This window comes from Tachysurus fulvidraco, chromosome 12 (genome assembly GCF_022655615.1).
Source record: "Tachysurus fulvidraco isolate hzauxx_2018 chromosome 12, HZAU_PFXX_2.0, whole genome shotgun sequence".
NCBI classification, from domain to species: Eukaryota; Metazoa; Chordata; class Actinopteri; order Siluriformes; family Bagridae; genus Tachysurus; species Tachysurus fulvidraco.
Genome location: NC_062529.1, coordinates 12,156,992 through 12,183,918, shown reverse-complemented (window position 1 = coordinate 12,183,918; position 26,927 = coordinate 12,156,992). Strand labels below are relative to the sequence as shown.

General features: G+C 36.9%; 1 protein-coding gene, 1 long non-coding RNA gene and 1 pseudogene across 2 annotated transcripts; all 3 read right to left on the bottom strand.

Moving 5' to 3' along the window:
• Positions 1–1,455: 1,455 nt before the first annotated feature.
• LOC125146086 lies at positions 1,456–13,071 on the bottom strand. The gene is made up of 2 exons (XR_007144600.1): positions 12,911–13,071; positions 1,456–2,011 (listed from the first exon to the last, which is right to left on the bottom strand). It is a non-coding gene; the product is annotated as an uncharacterized LOC125146086 (long non-coding RNA).
• On the bottom strand, positions 10,375–10,489 carry LOC113659846 (annotated as a pseudogene).
• Positions 13,072–14,650: 1,579 nt separating the features above from the next.
• Positions 14,651–17,275, bottom strand: foxa2 (forkhead box A2). The gene is made up of 2 exons (XM_027172881.2): positions 16,832–17,275; positions 14,651–16,160 (listed from the first exon to the last, which is right to left on the bottom strand). The coding sequence occupies exons 1-2, from the start codon at positions 16,898–16,900 to the stop codon at positions 14,970–14,972; spliced, it is 1,260 nt and encodes a 419-aa protein (XP_027028682.1). The 5' UTR covers positions 16,901–17,275; the 3' UTR covers positions 14,651–14,969.
• Positions 17,276–26,927: the final 9,652 nt, after the last annotated feature.

The following is a 26,927-nucleotide window of genomic DNA, read 5'->3' as shown; positions in this document are numbered from 1 at the left end:
TCAACCACATCAAAAAGAGCTATTGAAGAAAGAGCTGTTTTTTTTCTGTCTTTTCATAGCTTAGCTTATCACTGCTAACTCACTTTGATTAGCTCAGTTTCAGCTCACAATAGCCAGACTTATGGAGCGACACAATACTCTGGCAACAAAGCTGATGCCTCGAGACCTTTTGGAGCAGTTTGCCATGAAGCTTTTTACTACACAGTGCACCCTACAGCTCTAATCCTGTGACGAATATCTATAGCTTTTCTTTTTTGTCTGTATGCCCTTGTATTCGCCAGTGGATCACTTATAATTATCCTGCATTTGAATTCTGCTTTAAGCCTTGTACATTCTGGTGAAGATGAAAGGTGTTAAGATGAACTAAGGACAAAAGTGACAAGAACACTTGTTTCCTAAACTGTTTTTTTAAAAGATGTCTAGGTTTTAACATGTTATGATTTTTTTTCAATTCAAAGCATATAGTGTTTTCAGTGGAAATATTTCTAGTAACTGTGTTCCCATGCAGACCAAACCCACACTGTGTTGAAGAGTTAACTGCTTTAAGGTGCACTTTGGTGTATTAATATATGCAAAACAATTAATTCCAGAAAATATTTGCTTTCTATTTTTGCCTTAAAGCAGTGTGTCATCTGAGCTTTTCAGTCAGGTTTTACACCTACCCTTCAGCACGCCTTCATTGGTTTCTAGAGTAAAGCTAACAAAGGTGTGTGTTCACTAGTATTGACAGCAAAGTGTACACACTCATACATACACACAGGTATGAAATCTGTTGTTTGATTGAGGTTTTAGATCATATACTTTTTATTTGCCTCAGCTGAACCTTCTCTATATCCTTCACAACGATTCTCTCCCACTAACAATTTAATATTCCCTTCTGATTAAGTGTTCACCGTGAAAAGGCTTTATCATCACTGCGTTCGTAATCAAACCTCAACTCGATTGCTAGCAATTAACTGAAAGGCATTTTGGAGCACAAACATTAATATCAGAACAATAAAAGGACCGTCTGTCTGATCTGCAGCACACCGCACAGAAAATTAGAAAGTGAATGAGGTGTTTCCATAATGCAGTCTTTCCATTTCCTTGTTTCTACAAAAGGCTATGCGTGTATTGCAGCTTTTGTTCTTGTTATCACTTCCGTCATTTCTGTGTCAGACAGAGAGGGTTTTGGTGATAGGCCCTTCATATCAGCTGATTACATTATCAAGAAAAGGTTTAGTTCCCACTAGTATGCTACACATGTAGTCATGATTGACATTGAAAATGCGGAGGTTAAATGCTTCTTAACACCTTTCCCTCATGACTTGTTAACATTGTGTTTAGCATGATTGAGAATGATTGAGAACAGCTCATTAATTACAGTCAGGCAGCTTCAGCAAAATTGATCAGCAGTTGCATGTGACCGAGAACATGATCATTCAGCACAGTTTAACATACAGGTATAAATGAAAGTGTATTTATATTATTAGCTTTTATTATACAGGTAAAAGGCAATTGTGTATTTTTATTTCTTTAAGGATGCCCCAGCTAGAATGAACTAAAAATGGTAGATACTTTTCCGATGTGGAACATATAGGAAGATGGGGAGGAGCACATTGGACTTGATCTGTTGGCGTAGGCGGCTGTTTGTGGAGCTTGGCATGGCTGTGTGTGTTTGTGGTTGTCCCTGACAGCGCAGGCGACTCCAACCCAAACACAGCACCTGTGTTTGCTTTACCGCTCACCCCCAATCTCCTCCACGCAGGTCACATGGCCACCAGATAGCCTCGGTACCATGGGAATACAAAAGCAGGGGCTTTTAGCCCCGTTAATCATTAACGTCAAACTTCCTTTTGTCCCCCTTTCAGCTCTGCAGATGCGAATGTTATCTCTCATACGCGGCCAGGTCAGACGTGACTGCTGAGTTGCAGGTGAAGGTGTTGTGAGAGATGATTGGCAGGCTAGCACTTCCAGCAAGGTTTAAAGGGTTAGGGTTGTACCTGATGATCTTTTGTAAATTGATCCATACCTGAAAGGAAAAGTATGCATTTTAAATTTATTATTAAATTTTTTATATTAATGGAAATATGTTAGATGCAACACTGATGACATGATGGCAGATTTGCATTTGAATTACTATATTATCATTCTGACCTATAGTATGTCCTGTCTAATTTCCAGTTTTGTCTTTTAATCTGTTAATCTGTTGTCTGTTATTTTAATAACAAATGGCTTATATGAGCATTTTTCACCCAATTAACAAAGTGAAGGTGTTCAGGCTACCACAGACAACGAGAAATAGAGACCATATTTATTTAGAAAGATTATTAAGCCATTGGAATCACTCTGAGGTTTGTATCTTTAAAAGTATTGCCACTCTTTGTTTTTTCATAATAGGGCATCCCTATTCACATCTGCATTTTAACTGCACACACAAGTTTATTCATTTAATTAAGACTATTCATCGGTCCTAAAGAATATGATAAGCAAAAGTGTTACGGAGCACTATTAAGTTATTGTTATGTCAGAAATGTAGATGAGACGGGTAAATATGGCAAAAACATACCGTTGGGTAATTATTGTCTCTCAGGTTTTAACAGAAATATATCAACCAACAGGTATCAAGTGTACATTTTATATGCACATGCAAGAACATGATTTATTATGTCCTGAAATTAAATGTATAGATTGTTCTTTTTGACTGCTTTACTAGATGGGAGAATTTTATAGAAAATATCCACTCTAGAAAAATGAAAAGATCTACATTGAGCTTGTTTGTAGAGCAACCCTGGACTCTGCTGATAAGCTCCTGGAATTTGCCACAAATCACCAGTTGAACCTGGTAATAGGCAGCCTCTACTCTGAACCACCCATACGCACAAATGCATTAACATGCTGAATGTTCCTGTCAGAGAAATAAAAAGTGGATTAAAGCAAAAGCATAGATTCTGAGCCACAGCCAATGGGGAAATAAATGGGGTTGATCCATTGAGTCAGAGCAGGCCCTAACAACAGTGAAGCTTAGACAAAGGTGCCTGTTTGCCAGCAGCAGGTAGAAGATGGATAGCTGGTTAAACATTGCAGTCATACCTGGAAGGTGCCATGGGCCGGTCAATGGGGCCAACTGGGGGGACATTGTGTGGCTGTCACAAGCTGCCATAGCTCTTATCTTTGGTCTGTCCTCTTTAAAAAAAAATTCTGGCCAATTGGAACCACATACTTTGTTTTCAGATAATAACATTATTGGATTTAATAGAACCAGTATTTAAGTATTTATTGATAAAGACTCTGAAAAAGGGCAACTGCCAAATGTCAGAAATGTAAATGTAATAGTATGTAATAGTAATAGTGCATATTAAGGACAGAAATGACCATTTCCCAGGCTTCTAAATCTATCTTTGAGTTATTTTAAATATTATAATAATTTGTTGTTCAAAACTTAAAGTTTTGTGACATATTGGTATTTTCGATCCACTAACACATTATAACTGTCATTCAGTTCATTCATGTTATTCAAAGGCTAGCTTCAGCTCCCTTCAGGGAATTTGCATGAGGAAACCAATTTTCCTACTAAAACTGGCTCAGTTAGTTACTATTCACACATACACTTGTATTTGCATACATGACCTTAGGCTCATGCATTGCATATAAAACTTAGTGTTGGTAAGTGATTATTCACCGTGCACATGGCTTTAAGATATGTTGTTAAATCAGGACTTATTCCAGTTTTGAAAGGCGCTGTGTTCTAAAGATGTGATCTGCACCAGCCTATCCTTCTAAAGCAGGTTTGTTTTTACTTGCAGTTGTGGTCATGGAATTGTTTATTACTCAACATGATCTGACGCAACATGTCTGTGATACAACTCAGTAAAAATGTGTTGAGTAAAAAAAAGTTATTTATTTAGAGGAAATCTAGCCAATGGCAGTGTAGTTATTGCTTATTCACCTTGAAAGAGGAAAACAGTTACTATTTCAGCAACTGTTTACTATGCTATTAGTAAAATGAAAAAAATCTAATATTTTGCATCATGCCAAGGTCATGATGTATTTATTTTAATTATTTTTAATTATATATGTTTGTGTACATTTTAGTTATGTATCTGATGTATCTCTTTTTCTCTCTTTCTCCCTCATAACCTGGAACAGCAAAAGAATGTTTAAAAAAAGTGTGTGTGTGTGTGTGTGTGTGTGTGTGTGTGTGTGTGTGTGTGTGTGTGTGTGTGTGTGTGTGTGTGTGTGTGAGAGAGAGAGAGAGAGAGAGAGAGAGAGAGAGAGAGAGAGAGAGAGAGAGAGAGAGAGAGAGAGAGAGAGAGAGAGAGAGAGAGAGAGATGGTGATATTTTAAACCATGGTTCTGTCAAAAATAATGTTTAATAGACTGCAGTAGTGCAATATGTCTCATTCAAGACACAAGGTTCAAATGCACTATGAAATGGAAGACCTGCAGGCTCATTTCTCTCCACCCTTCCACTGTGTAGCTTTGTAATTGCACCTTTGAATAAGACACTAATCCCCAAGAATGAAAGGAAGATATGACATGAAAGTTAGAAAACTCTTTAGTGCCAAGGAGAATCATTCCCTCGTCATTCTTTGCAAAACCTTCATGAAAGGATTGTGCCTTACACTAGAAAGTTTTTTCCTGCAGAAACACTTCTTAAACACTTCTTCCTGCAGTTTGTCTGGATGACATTCTTAGTGTTTAACCCACAGCCTTTTCAGTGTACCTTTATTCATCGCATTAAGAAAATATCTAACTTAGACGAGTAAATAATTGTGCAGCCTGTAGTTTATTTAAACAAATGTTGTTGATAGAATTTGATAGTGAATTTCATGCTTATTTCATCTCTGTAGCAGTGATGAGCTTGTTTTTATTGTTTGAGCAGCGTGTGAAAGCTCTGTACAGCGCAGGGTGTGTTTATTCGTGTGTGTTCTCTGAGCAATATCAACATTGTTCCGGTACTTGCTAATCACCCATCTCTTGTGTGTTTCATCTTATATGACTCGGGTATTCCCTTTCATTTTCTGAGCAGTAGAGCTTTGTGTCATGTCTCAGCACTCATCAATTACACAGTGGTGGCAACTTAAAGTCGTGCTGAAAAGCCATGAACAGAGCTTTACTTTATCATCAGTGGAGCGTTATGCAAAACTATCCCACACACATGTTCATACACACACCCTCACCTACACATGTACAAATGGACTTGCATTTACGAGTAAAACAAGAATATAGAACGCTACACTAGAAACAGGACAACACTCTATGTTTTGACGTGTTGCTTTGCATTCTGCACGATTACCAATTCTGTTTTTCACTATATCACACTGGATCTAAAGTTCTCCTTCTATGAGACTCCCTCGTTGAAATGTGATAAGAGTATAATAGGTCATTATCATACTGTGGAAATCAGTCCTCCCACTGTGACGTAAATCCCTAACACAAATCCAGCTTTCTTACTGCCATTACATTAATGTTCAATGTATTAGATTCTCTGTGTTTTGTCTTACGACCTCATAGATCTGACAAAGCTGTGCAATTAGGATTGTGCGTGTGGAGTAAATAAATTAGACAGATTTTTGCTAAAAAGCCTAGCAGTGTTTTGCCATAAGAGAAAACTTGAGTAAAAAAACAATCTGTTACCTCTTGACTTTGATTTGACTTTGAGTTTTTGCTTTGATGGTTTTGTTATTCTCTGTTAGTCCACATCATACCTATATATGAAACCCCATAATATTAAAAAAAATGTCATATTAAAAAATGTTTATTTTTTGTTTATCTACAGCCCAATTTTGTGAAATGATTCCTAAAGCATGTTTTTACTCAATTTATGCGGGTTTGTAATACTCTTAAATAAAATATTCATTAACAATAATAATAGACTTTAAATACATGGTTTCCGAGTTGTATCTGTCTATTATTGTGAATTGTTTTATTCTTTAGTATATTAAAAAGTTTAAAATCAGTTCAGAACATCATAAAGATATTGAATTAAAAAAATTAAAGTGACAAAGTGCATGGAAGTAACAGCAGCAGTTGATTAATTAGTCGATAAACAATTAAGAGCAAAACCATCTGATATCAGACGCACAATAAATGAGCAGATGATAGATAATGCTGTCTTAAGCACCTCTGCCTGACTGGATTTCTTCAAGAGGGAAAGCAGAAAGATATAAGAAACTTAAGGTTTTTCCTAATTAATATTATTCATTTATTTATGATTTCTATTTAATGTTATTTCGTTGTGATCCTGCGTGACCTTGGGGGTATGGAGATTTACCCACTTGACTAGCATGTGCTTTTGTGGAAACAAAAAATTCCTATATGGAAATTTGGAATATTGAAGTTTGGATTGTCAGTTTGATTTATAACCAAGCTGATGTGGTAATCTTTTTTGGGTGGTGCTCTTTGTTTAAATCCTGTGTTTTTAAAGTAATAGAGGGTTAGGCAGTTTTCTTTCATTCACTCTACTTCTGTTTTTTCCAAGTGGCAATTTCTTTTAGGTAATTGCTTAAATGGAATGATTTAAGGTGCAACTCATTTAATAAGCATTATAGTGGCTCAAGCACAAATGCACACAAATGCATGCACACAAACACACATAAGTGAAAGGAGAAGACTTATCCTTCTGTAGTCTTGACCTTGCTTGCTTGTCCATCCTCCTAAACGGCTGCACATGCAAAGGTGAAGCAAGACCATAGAGATACACAGGCAATATGATGCACACTTATGAAATAACAAAATGACGAAAAGCCACCTAAAAGCAGATAAATGGCTATACAGTATGGTGTACAATGGGAATTAAATGCATGGGGCAGCTGGGCCCTTATCTGAACGAAACCCAGCAACAAAGGAGTGCTAAGACTAAGAGGCTTGATGCATGGGAAAGCCATGGGCCAGCCATTGTGACTGCCCTTCTGCTGAGCAAATAGTCCAAACTGTTCATTCCCCGTCTTCCATTCTCTCGCCGCCACATTGTTTGTGTCCTTGCATTTCATTCAGCAAGGAAGATTGCTCTCAGGCCCAGTGAGCAAACAGTCCAGAAAAGAGCCGGCTATCTTCTCCTGTTCCCAGGAGAACTAGCATTTTGATTTGGGCTCCAAGCTGTCAGAGGATTGGAGAGTTGATGTCAGGGTGTCTGAATTAATTGCTTTAAGCCAAGGAGGGGCTAACTGCGTTTATCACCAACTGCTCAATAAAATGCGTTGTAGCAGTTAGAAGTCTTCTCTAGATGCTGGCTTTCTGCTTGTCAGACATCTTGTACTTGATACACAGTGTTCAAAATTTTTTATTTTGCAATTAAGATTACTTTCAGTGAAGCTCACAGCAGTGTATTGATTGGGGATATATGTTCAGTGCTTTGTTTGCTCCATTATTGCCTATTCGTTATTAGTGTGAAATGATTAGACATATATAGCAAAAATATTACATAACAAAGCTATGTGATTGAGGGTTCACATTACAGATCTCAGGAAACCTATAAGATTCTCCCTCTATAAACCTATAAAAGCTCACACCATTGTTAGTAAGTTTTTTTTATTTTAGATTATTTTATTTATTTATCTTATTATTTACATAATAATAATAATAATAATAATAATAATAATAATAATAATAATAATAATAATAATAATAATAATAATAATAATAATAATAATTAGGCTCAGGTAGAAATAGTAAATTAAACAGTGTTCTAATTCTTAGTGCAGTAATAAGAGTAATAATTGTCCATTTTAGGAAAAGTAAAACATTTCTTGCCTATGATGTAATTCCACAGAAAGTACTAGACTACTTGCATTTCTGACTCTTCCTTCTGCAAGTGGTCTTTGGATTTAAAAAACATCATGGATTTTAACCACACCATCATGGAAGCCAGGTATTTGAAAAGCCTGCCCCTTTGCAAATGCTCTTCTCATAAGCAAACCTTGTGTTGTAATTAATCTTTTTTCTGGTCTAAATCATCTGCACCGCTCAAAAGGATTCATGATGTTGGACTAGTCTCTAATAATGCACAGCTTTGCATGTGCAGATGACTTATTTGCATTGGTATAGTAACAGAACAGTCTTTGGGATAAGTGACCTTAATAGTGGGTTGGTCCGCTTAAGCCCCAGATACACAGTTATGGTAATGTTTGGTAAGCCTAAACTGAACAGTACCTCAAATAATGAAGAATGCTTTGCCTTTTTTATTTTTTTGCAAAATTGTAAAGAGCATTTTTATTTAGCATGACTGTACTTAACCACAAATTGTGCCTGTTTATGTAATGATTTAAATTATATTTTAGTAGCTGATGCTCTGATTAATAATAATGTAGGCATGTTAAACATGGATAGGTCATTGTACACAGCACGGTCGCTGACAGATTCCGTTGTATGTCTATGCCGGGGGTCTTTCTTTTGTAAATCACTGATGATAAATCTACTTCCTAAACAATACTACCTACACTTAATCTGACAGAAAATTGAATTAGTCTGGACACTATGTCACTGTCAGGGGTAAGCAGACATGGGTTAAATTGTGTGTGTCTGGGGAGCACTACCCGGTAGTATCTACAAGTAATCTCATCTCTGGGCTTTTAAAAGTGCTTTATTCACACATTAATCTCGGTGTGATGAATGATCTGTACCATTTATATCAGATTGCATTTGGGTTCATGTAATGTGAGTGAAGGGAAATCGAGCACTTGGCTACAGTTCTGTAAGCAATTATACTGTTGATTTTTTATTTTGATTTGGAATAAGCAACATGTTGAATTCCAAAGTATATAGAATACAACCATCTAAAGTAGATAAAAATTAGTAGATTAAACATTATTTAGAAGTAGAAATAGATAGATAGATAGATAGATAGATAGATAGATAGATAGATAGATAGATAGATAGATAGATAGATAGATAGATAGATAGATAGATAGATAGATAGATAGACAGACAGATAGATTGGAAACAATATTGTTAATCTCTGTGATTCAACGAAAGAGGTGTAGACTTAATTTTTATCATCATGCATGTCTGCTCAGTTCTATCTTGAAGAAATAGGTTCTCATGAATATTGCATATATATTCCTGCCATCCTTTCAACTACAAGATCTTTGCTGTCCGAGAAAATGCTGAAATCACCTCAGTGACACACCCGTCTCACGTACAATAAATTGGACAAGCTCTGTCTCGGCATAACCTATTGCCTCTACATTTCTGCATTGGGAACACATGCAGGACAAAAATTTGATTTGCTTTTGTTATTCAGCGAATCACACTGGGGCATCTGGGCTTGTTTGCCTTTAGCGGGAAATGGAGATTGGTTTGGGCGTCTGAATGAATTGCTGGCACCTGTGTTTATTGCTTTCATTAAGTTTTAATGAGTTGAGTGTCCTTCCCAGTGACTTAGTCTTGAACTGTAGACTTTAACCAGAGGAAATGTTGGATGAGGGTGAGAGCTACTGAAATCTAGACAGTATATATATATATATATATATATATATATATATATATATATATATATATATATATATATATATATATGTATAATTTTATATCCCTGTATGTATTATATATGGTTGAAATGACAATAAAAGCTTCTTGACTTGACTAAATATCCAGTGCACAGAAAAATTACCCGTTACGGAGGATGTTGAAGACATTTCTAAAAAGGCAATATAAAGAGATACTAGTTTGTAGTTTGCTTAAAAAATCTGATGAAGTTGTGAAATGTAACCATGTATATAGGATCTGGCCTGCGGTTTGGCAAAGCTTGACTGTGAGAAAAAGGACAGGGCAGGAATTTCACACTCTTCTGTTAGAGCAGTGTGAACACACTATTTGACTTCTGTTGCATCCCTGGCTTATTTCCGCTAGCTTCCATCTGGCTCTCTACAGCCTAGTCTCAGCAGGAAAACAACAATTTGAATTTGTTAACTGGATGTCATTTACAATTGATAAAAAGATTTCATGAGAAAGCACAAAAATAGAAGCACAAAATATAAAACTTTCTACACAAATATAAAAATCTTGCTTATGTTCCTCTACATTCATCAGATAAATAATCTATACACATCTAAATCCGTTTCTTTAATTTAAACATTTTTTGTTCAGTTTCTACCAGGAATGTCAGTATACTGTGGCAACAGGACACTGGGCAGTGGACACATTTATTTATATGTATATTAAACTCTGATAACACTTTCCTGAATTTGCCATACATGCTAACACCTTGCATGCATGTGGCATGCAAATGTGACGATTTCTAATGGCATGGATTCATGGTACATGGCACTTCTGCAATTTAGACTCCTTTGTATTCACAATCACACTGCAGATTTTCTTTGATCTGCAAAATGTTATATGTTTTTATAATTTATTACATGCTGTTTTTTTTTCTAATGTGCTAATATCCACAATATGATGTTTTACTATATTCCTGATTTTGCATATAATCCTTGTGCAGGGGCCATGCTAATCTTCTCTGTATTGTTGCAATTTTACTACATTTGCTGCTTTATTTTTTCCTCACCAAAATCCTAAATTTAATCAAGCAATAATGTATCATACCTTTACTTGTAAGACCAAATGCATGTCTTTGGTAGGAAAAATTCAAATTGGAGCATGTGTTATAGAGTCGTACACATAGATACACTTTGTTGTAGTTATAGTAGAACATTAAACATATTTCTATTATTTATAAGTTCTAATTTATTTATGATAATGTGATTAAAAAAATAAATAATAATAATAATAATAATAATAATAATAATAATAATAATAATAATAATAATAATAATATAGTATGTTTATATATAGGCCTATTAATATAAGAAATATATCATGGCTTCACAATACAGAATTAATCATTTTGCAAAAAATGAATACAATACCTTCAAAAGAGAGGTAAATGTGTTCGTCGGGTGTCATGTTTTATTGTGTACTTTGCACGCACAGCTAAGAAATATATATATATATATATGATGATGATGATGATGATGATGATTGTTGCTATTACAGACATTTTATGTACGTCTTCAGAGCCGTGTGGGAATCGCCGCTACCGGAGAAACTGCCTTTTCGCACTCGCGCTGACTTTGTGTTCTTTTAATATACTGTGAGGCAGCAGCTTTACTCTGCTGTGCTTTGGGGATTAAGAGCATTTGGTGTGAGAGAGAAGTTAAGTCGGGCTGCTGTGTCGCTCCTGTCCCAGCCGCGGCCTAAAAGCCGCTTTAACGCCCGGTAAGATGGCCGCGGCCCGTTTCCCTGGATACGATCTTCTTGGGTGTTCCGAAGTTTAGGCCTGCACAGCGCGCGCCGGATTGGCTCTACGGGTTACGTAAGACACCGCGCAAAGTTTTTATTGACAGTCCCTACATCATTCATCACAAATATTATCGATAATATTGATGTTATTTCAGTGGTTTAAAAGGCCAGATTTATACTAAAGCTTAATCAGTATAAATCAGAAATAGTACAGAAAACATATACTACATTTGGGCCAAGAATATAGGCGACTAGATGCAGTTAAAACATATGATGCAAACACAAGGCCACTTAATGGACACTGACTTCCCTGATATTGGTTATTTGGGGGTTTGGGAAATGAGGTTCAAATGTTTAACACTTACAGACTTTCAAATTGCAAATAAATGCAAAAAAAAAGTGTAACGCCCTTAGTAAGTGTAACCCGATTAAATGGATTTAACAGTAAGCATAATTAAGCTTAGCGGTGCCTTTGATAAAGGTTATGTTAATTGGGGTGATTGTGCGCTTTGAAACACAACACATTTTCTGGGTGGATTCTCGGTTCATTATAGCGTCACATATTTTATACCCATTTTTACATTCATTTACATTTCCACTATATACTTTCCACTAACTGGAGCTGCACAGCTGTAAAGATTTCTTGACTTTATTACGGAAGCATTATTATTATTATTATTATTATTATTATTATTATTATTATTATTATTATTATTATGTAGCAGTAGCGGTGGTAGAATATTTTTATTAAAAAAAATTTTGCCGGTATTAAATAATTTTGTTGAAATACCGATACATTTAAATAATTTGTATTATTGGAAAATGTAAATAAAACTTAAAGTTGAACTTCTAACTTATAATACTTACAATCTGTAAGATTTATAATGGTTTCCAACAAAATATTATTATTATTATTATTATTATTATTATTATTATTATTATTATTATTATTATTATTATTATTATTGATTCCTATTACTTTCCGGTTCCCAAAGACGTATGGCTGATTCCAGTAACCAAAAAATAAAATTGCTCGCTTGCTATACAGTGCGATCTGCAGAATGCTTTGTTTTTCTCTTGAATGGTCTGTCTATGGTCTGTGGCAGGTGAAGTAAACCAGGTGTGTAACTCTAACTGAAAACCTTGTTGGAAAACCCAGTAGCCGTAATTCCCTCATTTTCCTCCTGACTATTTTTACCACGTATTTTTAATTCTAACAGGATACGAGCATGCAATTACACAACCTCTTGCACAAGCTTAAAACATTAATACTGTGTCCGATTACTTAGTATTTCGATTAATATCTTAAATGTTAAGCATCGTTATCGCCACTTGTCGTTATAATCACTTAACAATAAAAAATATCAGCCACTCAATCATTCTAAACATGAGAACTCTAGGGGGTCGTCTGGATAGTGCCAGCTCTTTTTCGCAAGGTGGAGAGAGCGCATTTCTCTCACAATATGAATGAGGCTCATCATCTTTCAGCTGAATTCGTAGTTAATTTGTCAGTAGCAAAATGCTCCAGCAAGTCTTGTTACAATCTGTTAACCGTATTTCCTAAATTCAAGAGCAAAAAAACTCCCTTTTTCGTCTCCGAGTTAACTGCAGCCCTTTGAATGTAAACCCCATCCATGACATACCATCCATTTGTGAGGAAATGTGATGTGAGGACATGAGCTGCTCCTACCTGTAATCTGCTGTAAAGGAAAGGCGTGAGAATCCGCTGCTCGCCCGCTGCCTTCTGCAAAGTGCTCCAGGCACAGCGGCATTTATTTGAGCTCAAACTCTGCCACTGTTGACTTTAGCACAAAGCAAAGATTTCGCTGCCCCGCTAGTTTAAAAAAATGATTATTTTTACAGCGATATCGATCAGAGTGCTATAAAAATTCAGCCTTGCATTAGGCCTAAGACTAAAATGAGGGGGCCGAAATTTAATATCTGTGCAAATTTGTCTAGAAGTTACGTGCCTCCATTCAAAGTATACAGTCTTGCAAATTGCTCTTCCGTGTGCACATCCTATATATATATATATATATATATATATATATATATATATATATATATATATATATATATATATATATATAAACACTATATTTCTTTTGTTTATCAGCTATTGTTTATTTGCAGTGAGCATTATTAGAAGTGGGGTATAGAAGTATAGTGACCGAGGTTGATCTAAACCATAAACTGCTAAAGTATTTATGCAAATGGTTATGCACTTTTCATTTCTAGAAAGGCACTAATATAATATCAGTGAATTATTAAATATATTTAGGCGAGTTTTAGTTGAATAATGGACCGAAAGCCGAAAACAGCTGGTTAGAATATATGCAGTGTGTTGCAAAGCCGCAGAATGTAGATGAAAAGTTCATTTAAAAAATTACAAAAAAAACTGCAAATTAAATAAACAATAACAATAATATACACCATTATGTTACAATTTATGTATCTCTCGTTAGAGTATGTAATTATCAAGCAACAATTTGTCTTCTTCTGCCTTTTCTTCTTCTTCTCCTTCTTCTTCGTCTTCTTCTTCTTCGTCTTCTTCTTGTTCTTCTTCTCGCTATTATTATTATTATTATTATTATTATTATTATTATTATTATTATTATTATTATTATTATTATTATTATTATTATTATTATTGTTGTTGTTATTATTATTGTTGTTGTTGTTGTTGTTGCTATTGTTGTTGTTGTTGTTGTTGTTGTTGATGATGATCTTGTTCTTCTTGTTGCTGCTGCTGCATCATTTATCAGGCACTAACTTCCACGCACCAATATATAAAATGTGTTAAAAATTGACACTGAATATGTAAATATAATTATTTATTATAATATAATATAATATAATATAATATAATATAATATAATATAATATAATATAATATAATATAATGTATTTGTTTCGTGCAAAAAAGAAAAACCTGCTTAACGTGAATTTTCTTTTAAATACCATTTGTTTGTTGAAGCACCAATTTTAATTCCTTATCTAATTTCTCGTATATCTCATCTGAAATCTCTTTAGTCCACCAAAGTTTATTTATCGGATATCTAGCTAATTGGCTGTGGAAAAAGAAATCCCTGGAGACTGTTTTCCACCACACTCAGCCTAAATAACTATCTACACGTTTAGAGATAATCAATATTATAAATGTAGGTTGTAGCCGTTCCAGTCTTGTTCTAATATTTATGTCTTGTTCCTGTTAAGCTTTTTGCTGTGTCTTTTAAAAAAATCTACTTTAATATGTTTAATAGTTCGATTATGCTTTGAATTCATAAATTAAATGCCTTTACAGTATGGTCTGAAATCTAAAATAAAAAATGTATTGGGTTACTTCGTAGGGTGAGCAAACAGACATCTGGGAATGATTTGGATGAACAAGAATCACATTTACAGAACTTGTTGAAAATTCAAATAACACTTTAATATAGATTCTGTTCTCATCATTGTCTACAAGAATACACATTTACAAGCCATAAATAATGTTTTCACAAATGAATGAAGAACAGTTTCTCCGTTTCATTTGGATAAGAATCCCAGATCAGCTGTATTTTTGGTCCATTTTCAAATCAAATCAGAGTTCATCACATTCGTTTCTTCACATTTTTTTTTTTTTTTTACAAAATAATGACTAATAAACGTGACCACTAAATTAATGCGAAACGTCAAAAAAGTCCAGAATACGTATGCACAAAGAGCAATTTTTACAAATGTACAAACATGTTAAAAGTTCCATCAGATTAGGATGAGTTCATGATGGGTCTCGAGTACACGCCTTGGTAATAGGATGTATCCGCTCCTAACGGCGACGAGTCAAAGCCTGCTTTCGCCGCCATGGAGCCCATGGATAGCGCGCCGGCCATCGGCGAGCTGTAGCCGTAGTGCATCACCTGCTCGTACGTTTTCAGGTCCATTTTGTGGTGATGCTGCTGTTCGGACGACATAAGGTTGTTAATGGAGAACGGATGGTTGAAAGCGTAGTGATGATCTGGCTTTAAGTGCGCGTCATGTGAGAGAACCGCGTGGTGCTGCGCCATTAGATGCTGTTGCTGCTGCTGGTGGTGGTGCTGGGAAACGGGCGAGGTGGCGTTGTGCTCTGGACTCATTCCCGGGTTCGACTTCAGGTCCGAAAGCGACCTTTTGTGCTCGCTCACGGAGGAGTTAGAGTGCGGAGACTCGTTTCCGTTGCAGCTTTCAGAGCTGCTGTGTGAACCAGGTTCAGACGATTTCCTGCCAGATTCCTTGCCTGAAGATTTCTCGCATTTGAAGCGCTTTTGGCGCCGCAAATAGCAGCCATTCTCAAACATGTTGCCCGAATCGGGGTGCAGGGTCCAGAACGAGCCCTTGCCGGGCTTATCAGGCGAGCGAGGCACTTTGACGAAGCAGTCGTTGAAGGAGAGCGAGTGGCGGATAGAGTTTTGCCAGCGCTGCTGATTCTGTCGGTAAAAGGGGAACAGGTCCATGATCCACTGGTAGATCTCGCTTAGAGTGAGCATCTTGCTCGGAGACTGTTGGATGGCCATAGTGATTAGGGATATATATGAATACGGCGGCTTGGCGTGTGTGTAGCTCCTGCGGTACGTTTTGGGGTCGCGAGATCGGTTGATATTTGACTGGCTATACATGGGGCTCATGGCGTTCATGTTCGTATAGGATGTTAGAGCGTTCATGGAAGGCGCTTGAGCCGTCATTGGGCTCATGCTCGGGCTGAGTGCTGCGCTCATACCCGTCATGCCCGGGCCCATACCTGCCATGGCACCTGCGCCCGGAGACATGCCAGTCATTGAGGGGCTCATACCCGTGTTTACGTACGACATGTTCATAGTGTTGGCCGTAATGTTTGCGGCTGTGCTCATTCCAGACATGCTCATGTAGGTGTTCATCGAGTTCATTCCCAGTCCGGTGTTCATGTTGCCGACCGAAGTGTAACACTGAAAAAGAATATTATTATTATTATTATTATTATTATTATTATTATTATTATTATTATTATTGTTGTTGTTGTTGTTGTTGTTGATGATGATGTTGTTGCTGTTGTTGTCTGTTTTATAGAAGATAATATACTCTTAAAAGCGTTATTATAGTCCGTATTCTAAAAATATTTTCATTTAATTTCACTTGTAATATATATATATATATATATATATATATATATATATATATATATATATATATATATATATATATATATATATATGCTTTTAATGTCTCATTCTAAGCTTAAAAGCTCAACGGAAAAAGCTTTTTCAGCTTATGATAGAAATAAAATATGGTCAAATATAAGTTAAATTAGAGCTGAATGTTCATTCGTAATTAAATACATTTTCTTTCTAAATTTGTACAAAAAATTTATCGCAGTATACAAATATACATGTATAAATAAAGCTACATGCTTAGAAGGAAGTTTGTATTTCATGTCAAGCCCAAGTTTTGTTAGGATAGTGCAGAGCGTAGAGATGGGGGAGGATTTGGAGGCGCCTCAAGTCAATATTTGATCTCAAAGTTAATATTATCTCAGGGCTAATATTGAGTTGTATAAAATGAAATCGGCTTTTCATGAGGAAAAAACTATATACATATATATTTAGGGTAGGCCACCTACCTCAGGCTCTCCATAGTAGGTGCTCCAGTCCGCGTGTTCGTGTCCTTCCATTTTGACAGCCCCAAGCATCCTGAAGTTTTCTTTCAGTTTTTAGAGGGTTTCCCCAGACAAGAGCGTCCTCGCCGATGGCTGTTTGGGAACCTCAACGATCCTCGTGTTCTAGTTGCGCTCTCCTGTCAAGGACTGGCGCATGTGTTCTTGTGTGCGCGCTTGTGCGTGTGAGCGTGTATGTGAGTGTGTGAGTCAGCTGCATGCGCGCTGACGGACGCTAAGAGGCGACTGCTGAAGACTGGAGTTCAAATGACGCCTGCTGCTGTGTGTTAGCGCTGTGATATAGCCGTGTGCGCCGGGCGAGCCTCCAATCCCTTCTTCACTCGGCCCTATTTGAATAATCTGCTCACACCTAGGCGCGAGACTTCGCCGCGTTGCCCCCCTATTGTACACCTGCGCCACTCCAAAAGAGCAAGCGTCCATATGAAAAGATTCATTATAAGCTAATCTTATTGTATTCCAACAGAAGAAAAAAGGAGGGGGGCACGAGGGGGTAGTTAAGGCCACTTTATCACGCGCAGATAAAAACTGACGTTACACCTAACCTTTAATCAGGGCTTATTCATGTTTAAGTCCTATATTTAAATTCAACTAAATTGTTCCAGACAAAAATGTACAAGATGGACACGACATATATCTTGATAAGTGTTTTTATTTATTTTATTTATTTTTTATGCGTTTTCTTTCTCATGTGTTCCTTAGATTCAGAGACCTTTGTTAGTGTGTAATTGTACAGTTTGGTAAAACAATGTTCTTTTCCTATTAAGGAAATCCATGCAACGCGCATATTGTTTTTTTATATTTATGTGTGGTTTAATACCAGTTTAGTCACTAGGAACTATGTGAGTGAGATGTGACAAGATGAATGAAACTGTTCAAATCTGTTGTCGGTTTGTCTGGATTATAGGTTTGTTTACGCGCGCGCTAATTTATGGTAGTCTAACTAATAACAGGACGAGGTTTGCTAATGTAAGAGCTCACTCTTAGCACACAGGTCACCCGTGTTGATTCTGCAGCGCGCAGTGGCGCGATTTGATTGCCTTCACTAAACAAAGTAGCCTAACATTTATCCAAAGTGTTTGACTATCCACGAAATAGGCGAATCACACAGGCGAATGCTGATGCTCTTGTTGGTAGGGCAAATTGAGAAGACCCTTGAGTCTGACAAATCCAAGTTTCACTTAGCCCGCTTATTAGTAAGAATAACAAAATCCATTCCAAATAAGACATTTTATACCAGCTAACCAGAGCTAATATTTGTAACCAAAAGGGAAGAGATAAAGATGTTAGAATCTTCATTTGTTAATGTTTGAAATGCGTGTAATCTGTTCAGCACTGATCATGGCCTATCATGTGTGTCTAAATACTTAGAAGTGGTGCCACGGGGTTTGATGGCGCCCCCTTTCGGCGTCAAGATTTTGTTACCTGCAAAATCTGAAGACTTAATATATTTTTTTCCAATTTGTTTGGATATAAGCAGCATGAGGACATCGACGTTTCCACCCATGTATTTGTTCTAATGCCACACAGGCTCATTTTTTAATAACTTCCGCTTGATTTCTGAATAACGCATCCATGAGAGCGTTAACATTAATACCGGGTCTTTGGCACGTGCCTGTGCAGCAGTGTTATCGTTCCGTATCTGTTTGATTGTGTATTTGCGTAGCGCAGGCGCACAAATGTCAATATAATCTCAGAGTTTATTTGGACCTGTGTGTAATGTGTAAACGGCGCAGAGGGTGACGGACGCTCAGACAGCGCAAAAAAGACACTCATTCCAGTCTGCACTTAGTTTGACTGTCAGAGATTGCTGATATCGAGTGCAACATATTTACCATCCTTTGAGAAATGTGGTTGGCATCTAAAATTATTTTTAGGCTACATACATATTCCTACGTGATCCATCTGACATGACACTGCAGTAAAATCAGGGCGTTTGCCCGCACAGAAAGTCACTCGTTTTACTGTGTCCATGGACTATGTCTCTAAACAGACCTGAAAAGATAAGTGAAGATGCACGTGCACACGTGATTGCGCGTTAGATTACATAGGTTTGGGATTTATTTGTTTGTTTGTTTGTTTGTTTGTTTTTTTTGTTTGTTTTTGCATCCGTGTTTGTGAGGATTAAAATACGTCTTTATCCCAAACCGCACACTAGTATATGCTTGACTGCCCTATTACAATTTAGCATAGTAGGCCTAGTATCTGCATTTGGATATTATTGGCTTTATTTACAAATGTTATAAGATAAGTGCACCAAGTAAAATTGTGCTGTATGTAGTCTACTTCATGATCATATGCATAACTTTTCTGTTATACATTTTTTAATTACTTTTATTGTGTTCTTACAACCATACAAATAAATATATCACAATGTACGAGCTATTAATGTGTAAATGACGAATCTGCAGAATTAACATTTATTCACATAATTGTGGTCTATTTCATGTGGCCAGGTGTGTAACATAGAGTTCTTTTGGAATATTTTGCTTAAAGTTAATCATTTACGAATGTGGCACAGACTGTGAACACACTGTAGTGAAGGTCACTTTTTTGTATTCGATGAAAATGAAAAAGACACTATCTTTGAGCAAACAGAACACGTTGGAGTTCTGCCCTATACTTTGTGAATGGTTTACTGTGTACCAGAGGCAGCACATGGCAGGTGATTCCAGCCTTAAATCTGGACAATAATTAAGACATAGCAATGTGAATTTCATAAAATAAATCTCACTTTCACTTATTCAGTTAAGTTTATCTTTGAGGCATTGGTAGTTTTTTTTGTTCTATACTTATATATCCATGCAGTCTATCCATCATCTGTTTGAATGCTTTCTGCGTGTTGCAATGGACCATCACGGTGGGTGGCGCCTAGGTGATCCTACTCAAACTCATACATTAGGGCCTGTATTCTAAGCAAATATTGTCTTGGGATCTCTAAACACTGACCTGCATTCTCCCTATTGTAAACCTAAAATCATGTTTCAAATTGCAAAGCAGTCAGGTTATATTTAAGCTTCTTAAAATGTCTGACACAATGTGTTAGTGTAAATTTTCATTTAAGTACCTTTTTATGTAGCTTTTTATTCAGCTTTGTGTTATGATATGTCATTTTTTTGTGTGTTTTGTTAGTTTATGCTGCAGATTGTAGAAAGCCCAAATACGTGAATTGAACTAGACATTTTATCAGTTCTGTTTGTTTCAATCGTTTGTATTCATCTTGAAAACTTGTACACTGCAAGATGTGACTGAATTCCTCTGACACCTGTGATGCTGCAGATTATCTGCACTGTTTCAATGTATTTCTCTCTGGCTTCTTACTGTCCTGGGAATCTGGCATCATTTTATGATTAGGGATTCATATCAGGGTCTCTGTACAAGCTGAGTAGGAGGCGCAATTCAAATTCCCTGCTGTTATTTGCAGGAATGTGTTACTTAGAGTCTTCACTTTGAAATCACAGCTTTTGGTGCTTTAAAACTTAAACAAACCTCAAACCCAGTTCCTGCTGTAAGGTTGCTTTGCTCTGTATCACTGCTTTTACTCATCTGTTTCTCCACCACAATAACAAAGGGCCAATGGGTTAAGCCTGTGATTCGTCAAAATAAAATTAATAACTGCACCCTCTTTCTTTTGGAAGGTAATGGAGAAGTGTTTGCTGTGCAGGCCCTGTGGTGACAGTAAACATTCCGGAGCGGTGCAGGAGTTCGGCCTGGCTATTATCCAGCACAGCTGTGACAACGGCTGTTGGCTGCAGGTTTGTGGCCAGCCAAAGCATGTTTACCTGGAAATGAATCTCAAAAGTAGAGTGACGGGGAATGCACACAACCCTGACTGGATGGAGGGAGGAAAAAAGCTCGGGGCAGCCATTGAGGTGTCATTCACAGCCAGAGGGGTGGTACAGAAGTTATTGCACAGAGGCCCATTGGGTCTGGGTGCAAACACTGGCGTAAATGGGCTAAGGATTTCCTCAAATACGCACCTTTTTGATATTGAGAAGTATTCGCTGGGGAATGCCCTGTATTAGGGTCCTATGTGGTCTGTATCCAGGGTGGCTGCAATACACTCCCCTTGTGATGCAAAAAAGACCTCAGCGTAGTCATGCATACCACAAACAAGGTGCCAATCCACATCCATTCCACATAGCATGACCAGGAAATGTGGAGTTTGAAGTTACAAAATCAAGCAGCTCTTGATTTCAGTTTGTTTTGCCAGATGGATGATAGTGGTCCATATAAGAGAAAGAGGAAGACTTGCGATGCATTCAATATTATACAATATAATTCTCCACCATGCTTGACAAACTATTAGCACTCAGGCACAAAATGGATTGGCTTATATCCGTTATTTTAATCCATGTCTTTTAATGTACACCACAGAAAAAGTGCAATATCATATAACCCTTCATTGTCATGCATCAGCGAGGGAAACGCAAAGTCAACACACATTTTAATTACAAACCGAAAGCAATTAAATGTGATGGCAAGCGTCAGTATGTTAATTAAGCTGTGTGCTCCCGTGGGAAGAAGAGTTCTTAAATATTACCACCATCAATCCAGATCCAGAGAGCAGGAGCTGCCATCGTTCACACTCAGCTGACACAATTTTCACTTCTCAGCTGTCACCTCTAAAGAAAACACAGGTCCAAGTGAAATTAATTCATTAGTAAAAGTCATCTAACTGTGGTGACAGGGAGTTAAGCTTGCTGTTAACAGAAGGTTAAAGTTAGTTCGCACTTTTTTCCTTTTTTAAAAGGACATCACCTGAACAATTGTAATTGGACTTGAAAAAATAAAATTACACATAAACATGAGTTAGTAACTATTGTGTTTAACAGATGGTGTTTTGACACATAGTTTTAAAATGATTATTATTTTAGGTTACAAAATGTAATGGCTGCATGAAATGTGTTGTGACAGACCATGTCTGGGTCGCAGAGTCGAGAGTCGAAACATAATGGCAACAAAGTCTGTGTAAGGATTAACAACGGCTATGCTTCAAACATGTTTAACATGTGCTAGATAAAACTAGAAAAAGAAAAAAAAATACAATAAGCAAATAATTTTGTATATAGCTTATCATATAGAATCATTCTGTCCTTATGGTTGGAACTCAGAATAGAACAATTCAGACAGTTATATTACCTGATGCATCTTGTGTACTTCCACATACATCAAGACTGGTTTATGTTTACTTAAAGAACTTTTTTCTTTCCAGCATGGTCTTACTGCTACAAACTGAACAATTTCTTTTTAACGGGGTATTAAGTAGGTTAGGTTACGTTTAAGGCTATATTTTGTTTTCACTCATATGATAAGAACAGCATCTGACTTCTAGTTTGAATTATTTATTTGAATTATTTATTCTAGTTTGAAATATCTCTGTCATGTGATAGGCTTTCTGTCTCATAACTCATTTGTTTAATATGCTATTAGAAATAGATTGCATGTCTTCTCTAGTTATTTATTTCTTTTTGTAGGAATCTAACAATTGTTTTAATTAAAACAAAACATCAGATGCATCGTTCTTTCCAGTACACAATACCTAAAATTGTATTAGAATCTTCAGATGTTCCTATCTCTGATTCCTAGATTCTCTCAAGAAACCGCTCACGTCTCAGTTCTACATCAGTCAAAAGGCATTTCACTGTTCCCCATTTTCTATTGTTCCTTATATTTGTTCTTCAGCTGGCTTATCTGAAGCCTGATGGAGTGATGGCAAGTTTAGGATTACTGCAGTCACCATGACTGCTGACCTGTGTCTGCATCACTTAGGCATTACCAAGACCATCCATCTGGCAGCTCCTGAGCCATGTTCTTTCCTTGCTAAAGCAGATATCATTTTATTTAGCCACTATTGTTACTACATTATTGTTATTGTTTAGGACTTTTAGGAGTCTGCATGTACTAATTTATTTGTGTTCCTATAATTGTATTAAAAATCCTACATCTTGGTCACTGTCTGGAATTCCAGAGATCACTGACTGGTAAATCATTGCGTCTCCTATGACCCATCCATATGTAGATGTCCAGTTTGTTAAGTTTACTGAAAAGCAGCAGGGGAGCACAAGACATCCTCATTCCTCTTGTCATCCCAGCCTGTAATTCCACAAGGCTGCTGAGCCAGTCGGCACATCCCATCAGTGACCAATCTGTGTTTACTTACCCGTGAAAACCCTTGGCAGGGGAGCCCATGAATTCAGTCTCAGTTTTACAAGCCCTGGCAGCTAACAAGCTAGCCTGCTAACAAGGAGGCTTCAGTGACACTGGCCACTCAACAGATTAGCACCTCATCAGCCTCCTGTGGCTAAGGACAAATATGGCCTTCCCACCCATAAAAAACAATAGGACAGTCAGCGATAAACAGCACCTCAGTAGGGGTCCAACTCCCCCTTACTAAACTTCCTGGCCCTTCCCCTTCTCTTAGGCTCACAGCTGCTAAAGGCACCCGACCCGGCTTCAGTCGCAGGCCTCAATTGCTGAGTCATGTGTATTTCAGGTGAGCAAATATTGCCACTTGTTTGAGAGTTCAGTTCCAGCCCCTTTCAGAGGTTGCGTATTGCAGTCACTCAAAGGAAGTAGGTGTGAGGACATGGGAGCTCATCTGAGCACAGCTGGAGCTGTTGAAACTGTCCAGCCATGCACCATGTCCTAAACAGCAGCCTCTTTGTATAAAAGGCAAGGATTTCCTATTTCCCATGTCTCCGAAGTATTTGTGTCTATTCTCTTAAACCTTGTTAAATTCCTCCAGCTATACTATTTGGTGATTATTATTTCTTTTACTTCTGACAGCTAGTAAAGGAGAATTGATCTTGTCAGGCACTTGCTACTTTTGAAGCACTTTATTGTCTGCAATATACATTTACAGGGGTGTCAACAGCCCATCATGACATTAAACTCTCACCTGGGCTTTAATGTGGAGAAAACAATTACAGGACAAACTGACCATGTGTTCCACATGATTTCACATTAGATAAATGGTGGATCTTAACTGCCTACCTCTGTTTACTTTAATCAATGGAGATGTGTATCAGAAGTGAGAGCTGTTATAAGATTTTACCATCTCAAGAGTGCACTGAAATTGCACTGATTTAGAATGTGTACTGATGCACCTGCTTCATCAGTAACAGCTTTTTAAGGTGTTTATGCAAGTGAACTGGATCTTTGCAATAAAATCACCGTAACTCTACTCCCATAAAAATAAATATTGTGAATGTCAATGAAAATAATTAATGAATTAAAAATAAACCAAATTTGACCATTTAAGGGCAAAGAAGACAAACAATGGTATGGATATTGACATTTGATATTCTTTCTTTAATTGGCATTGCATTAGCATTTTTACCAGAATGCCAATGCGCAACACACTCGTTACTGAGTTTCTGAGTCTGTAGTATAGCATTAGTGTCAGAGGTGCCCAGCTAGAGTGGAACTGCCTCAAGAGTCAATCAAAAGAGGCAGTAAGCAGCTCTAGTGGGGGTTCTCCATGAAATAGATCCAGCTCCACTGCAAATAGCTCTCGTCCATCCCGAATCAATCTGCTGCCTGAGATCGTTTGCTTTTTGTGTGTTTGCTTGTTTGTTGGCTTGTTTGTTTGCCGTAATTCCTGTCGGTAGAGACCGACTCAAGGATACATCACACAGACCACCCCAGAGCTGACAGGGGATTGCAACCTGATCTGCTGTTCAAGGCCAAACTGGAAGCAGATAGCAGCTGACTGTGTACATCTACAGGACTTACAGTGCTAAATATACATTATGTAATTCAAACCATTATACTGCAGTAAAGGCAAGTATGTAAGTATATGAATTCAGTATATGCTTTTTTTTAAGACATCGTTTTTATTAAGTTGTGGCCCTGGCAAAAACTAGTCTATATCAGGTTCAGAATGCCACCTAGTGGTGAAAAAGAGAAATGCACCACAGAAATCTCCATTGATGCAGACACCTGAAAACAAAAACAATGTAGTTTTTAAACGTTTTTATTCTTTTTGTTGATTGTCTTTCTCTCTTTCATAATAATAATAATAATAATAATAATTATAATAATTATAATAATTATAATAATAATAATAATAATAATAATAATAATAATAATAATAATAATAATAATAATAACAAGGAATGAGGAAAGCGAAGAGAAATTAATAGGATTTGTTTAATTCCTGTATTTCCTTTACAATTTTACTTCATTTTTCTTTGACACTACACCAGCAGTCCCACCAGTGCAAGACAGTTCCACAACTCAAAGAAGCAGACCTGAAGACCATAATGCCAACATCTGGACTTCATCACACATATTTACACAATATGTGCATTCTGAACCAATTTGATCTCAGTATTTCTCCATAATCTCTCCAAATTTTAACTGCCAAGTTTTATATCACACATGAGACTCAATCCACAGTAGTAAATCTTGGCACAAGATAACATGACTGAGCTTATGGCTTCTGTTATTTTATTCTGTGATCGGTTTAGTTCCCAAACCTCCAACCCAGCATTTGCACAGTTCACTTTCACCACTTTATATTTTTCAGCAGGGCAAGAACATGCCAGTGGAAAAAGAAAATGCTGCACACAACTCTTTAACTGTGAAAGCCGAGTGTGTGTGTGTGTGTGTGTGTGTGTGTGTGTGTGTGTGTGTGTGTGTGTGTGTGTGTGTGTGTGTGTGTGTGTGTGTGTGTGTGTGTGTGTGATTCTAGAAATAATGTCATTCAAGTATGCATCAAGTATATATCCGCATGCCCTTAGCATGGTCTTTCTTTATGTGATTTTTTTTTGCCTGATTTGATTTGCATTTGATTAATCATTCCAGCATGTTTACACAGAAACTCTGACTCAAATCCTATTTAAGATTTTCTTGCTCCTTTCTTCTGATCTGGGACGAGGTCAGTTCAGCTCCTTATCTAAATGGTCTATGATAAAACTCAGACTTCTCCTCACCTCACAAGCTCTGGTAATAGAATGGGCTGTGAGCCAATTTGTCTGCCAGGTTTTTCTCAGTTCTGAAGATGAACACTTATCAGCAAAGCATGTGGTGCAGTCCACATCTTTAAGTCATTTGAAGAATGAACAGATAAAGCAGCTCATTTGGAGTTCAGGCTCAGGGGAATCTTTCTGAGACCCTCATCAATTTCTTCTCAATCCACAACCAACTTTAATTTAATCTTAAAGACATGTGGACCTGCACCTTTTTATTTTGTTTCGTCTGCTAAATTCCTCCATGTATACAAAATATAGAAATGTAGTTTAAATACAGAATAAAGCCAAAATGACCACATCTTCATACACAATGTGATTTTCTTATTATATTCTATTATTATAATCTAACAGTCATTCATCCCAACCTTATAAATCTAAGGTCATGTTATGAGTTAAAGCAATTTTCAAAGTTCTCTATTATTAAACGTTGTTATAGAAAAGAAGGTTGACATGCATATGCATGTTCACGAGCAGTGAATATATTCTCTTCTCTCTCTAATTACTCCTTAGTGTTTGGGGTGGGCCAATCTGCCTGATGGCCAGTGGTTACACAATTGCATCCAGCTGCTGCTAAATGCATGTGACGTGACATGTGAAGCGCTGTTACTGAGTATAGTGATTCTAACCCAGCATGCATGCTGACACGCACAAAGCACATGCGAGCATCATATACCATTCCTCAGAAACCAAAAAAATGCTCTTAAACATGTGGTCTGGTCACAGCAGATACCAAGACTTTATCACTAACTTTCAAGTAAATTCTAAATTATATAGAACAACAAGTCAGCCATATAGTTAATGGGACTAGATGTAAAAAGAAAAACATCTAGGATTCAGTGTACACAGTACTTCAGAAATATACTTCTGAAATGTAACATTAAACTTCTGAACTTTAGCTCTAAAATAACTGATCATTCCTCAAGAAGAAAATTGCTCCAGTTCCCTGAGGAATAAAGAAGGCACTTTCTTTGCCCTGCAGAGTTTTTTCCTACACATTCACTGATGTTTGGTTTTGATAATTGGGGAGGTGATGGAAGGCTTTCAACTTGGAAATGTAGCATTCAAGA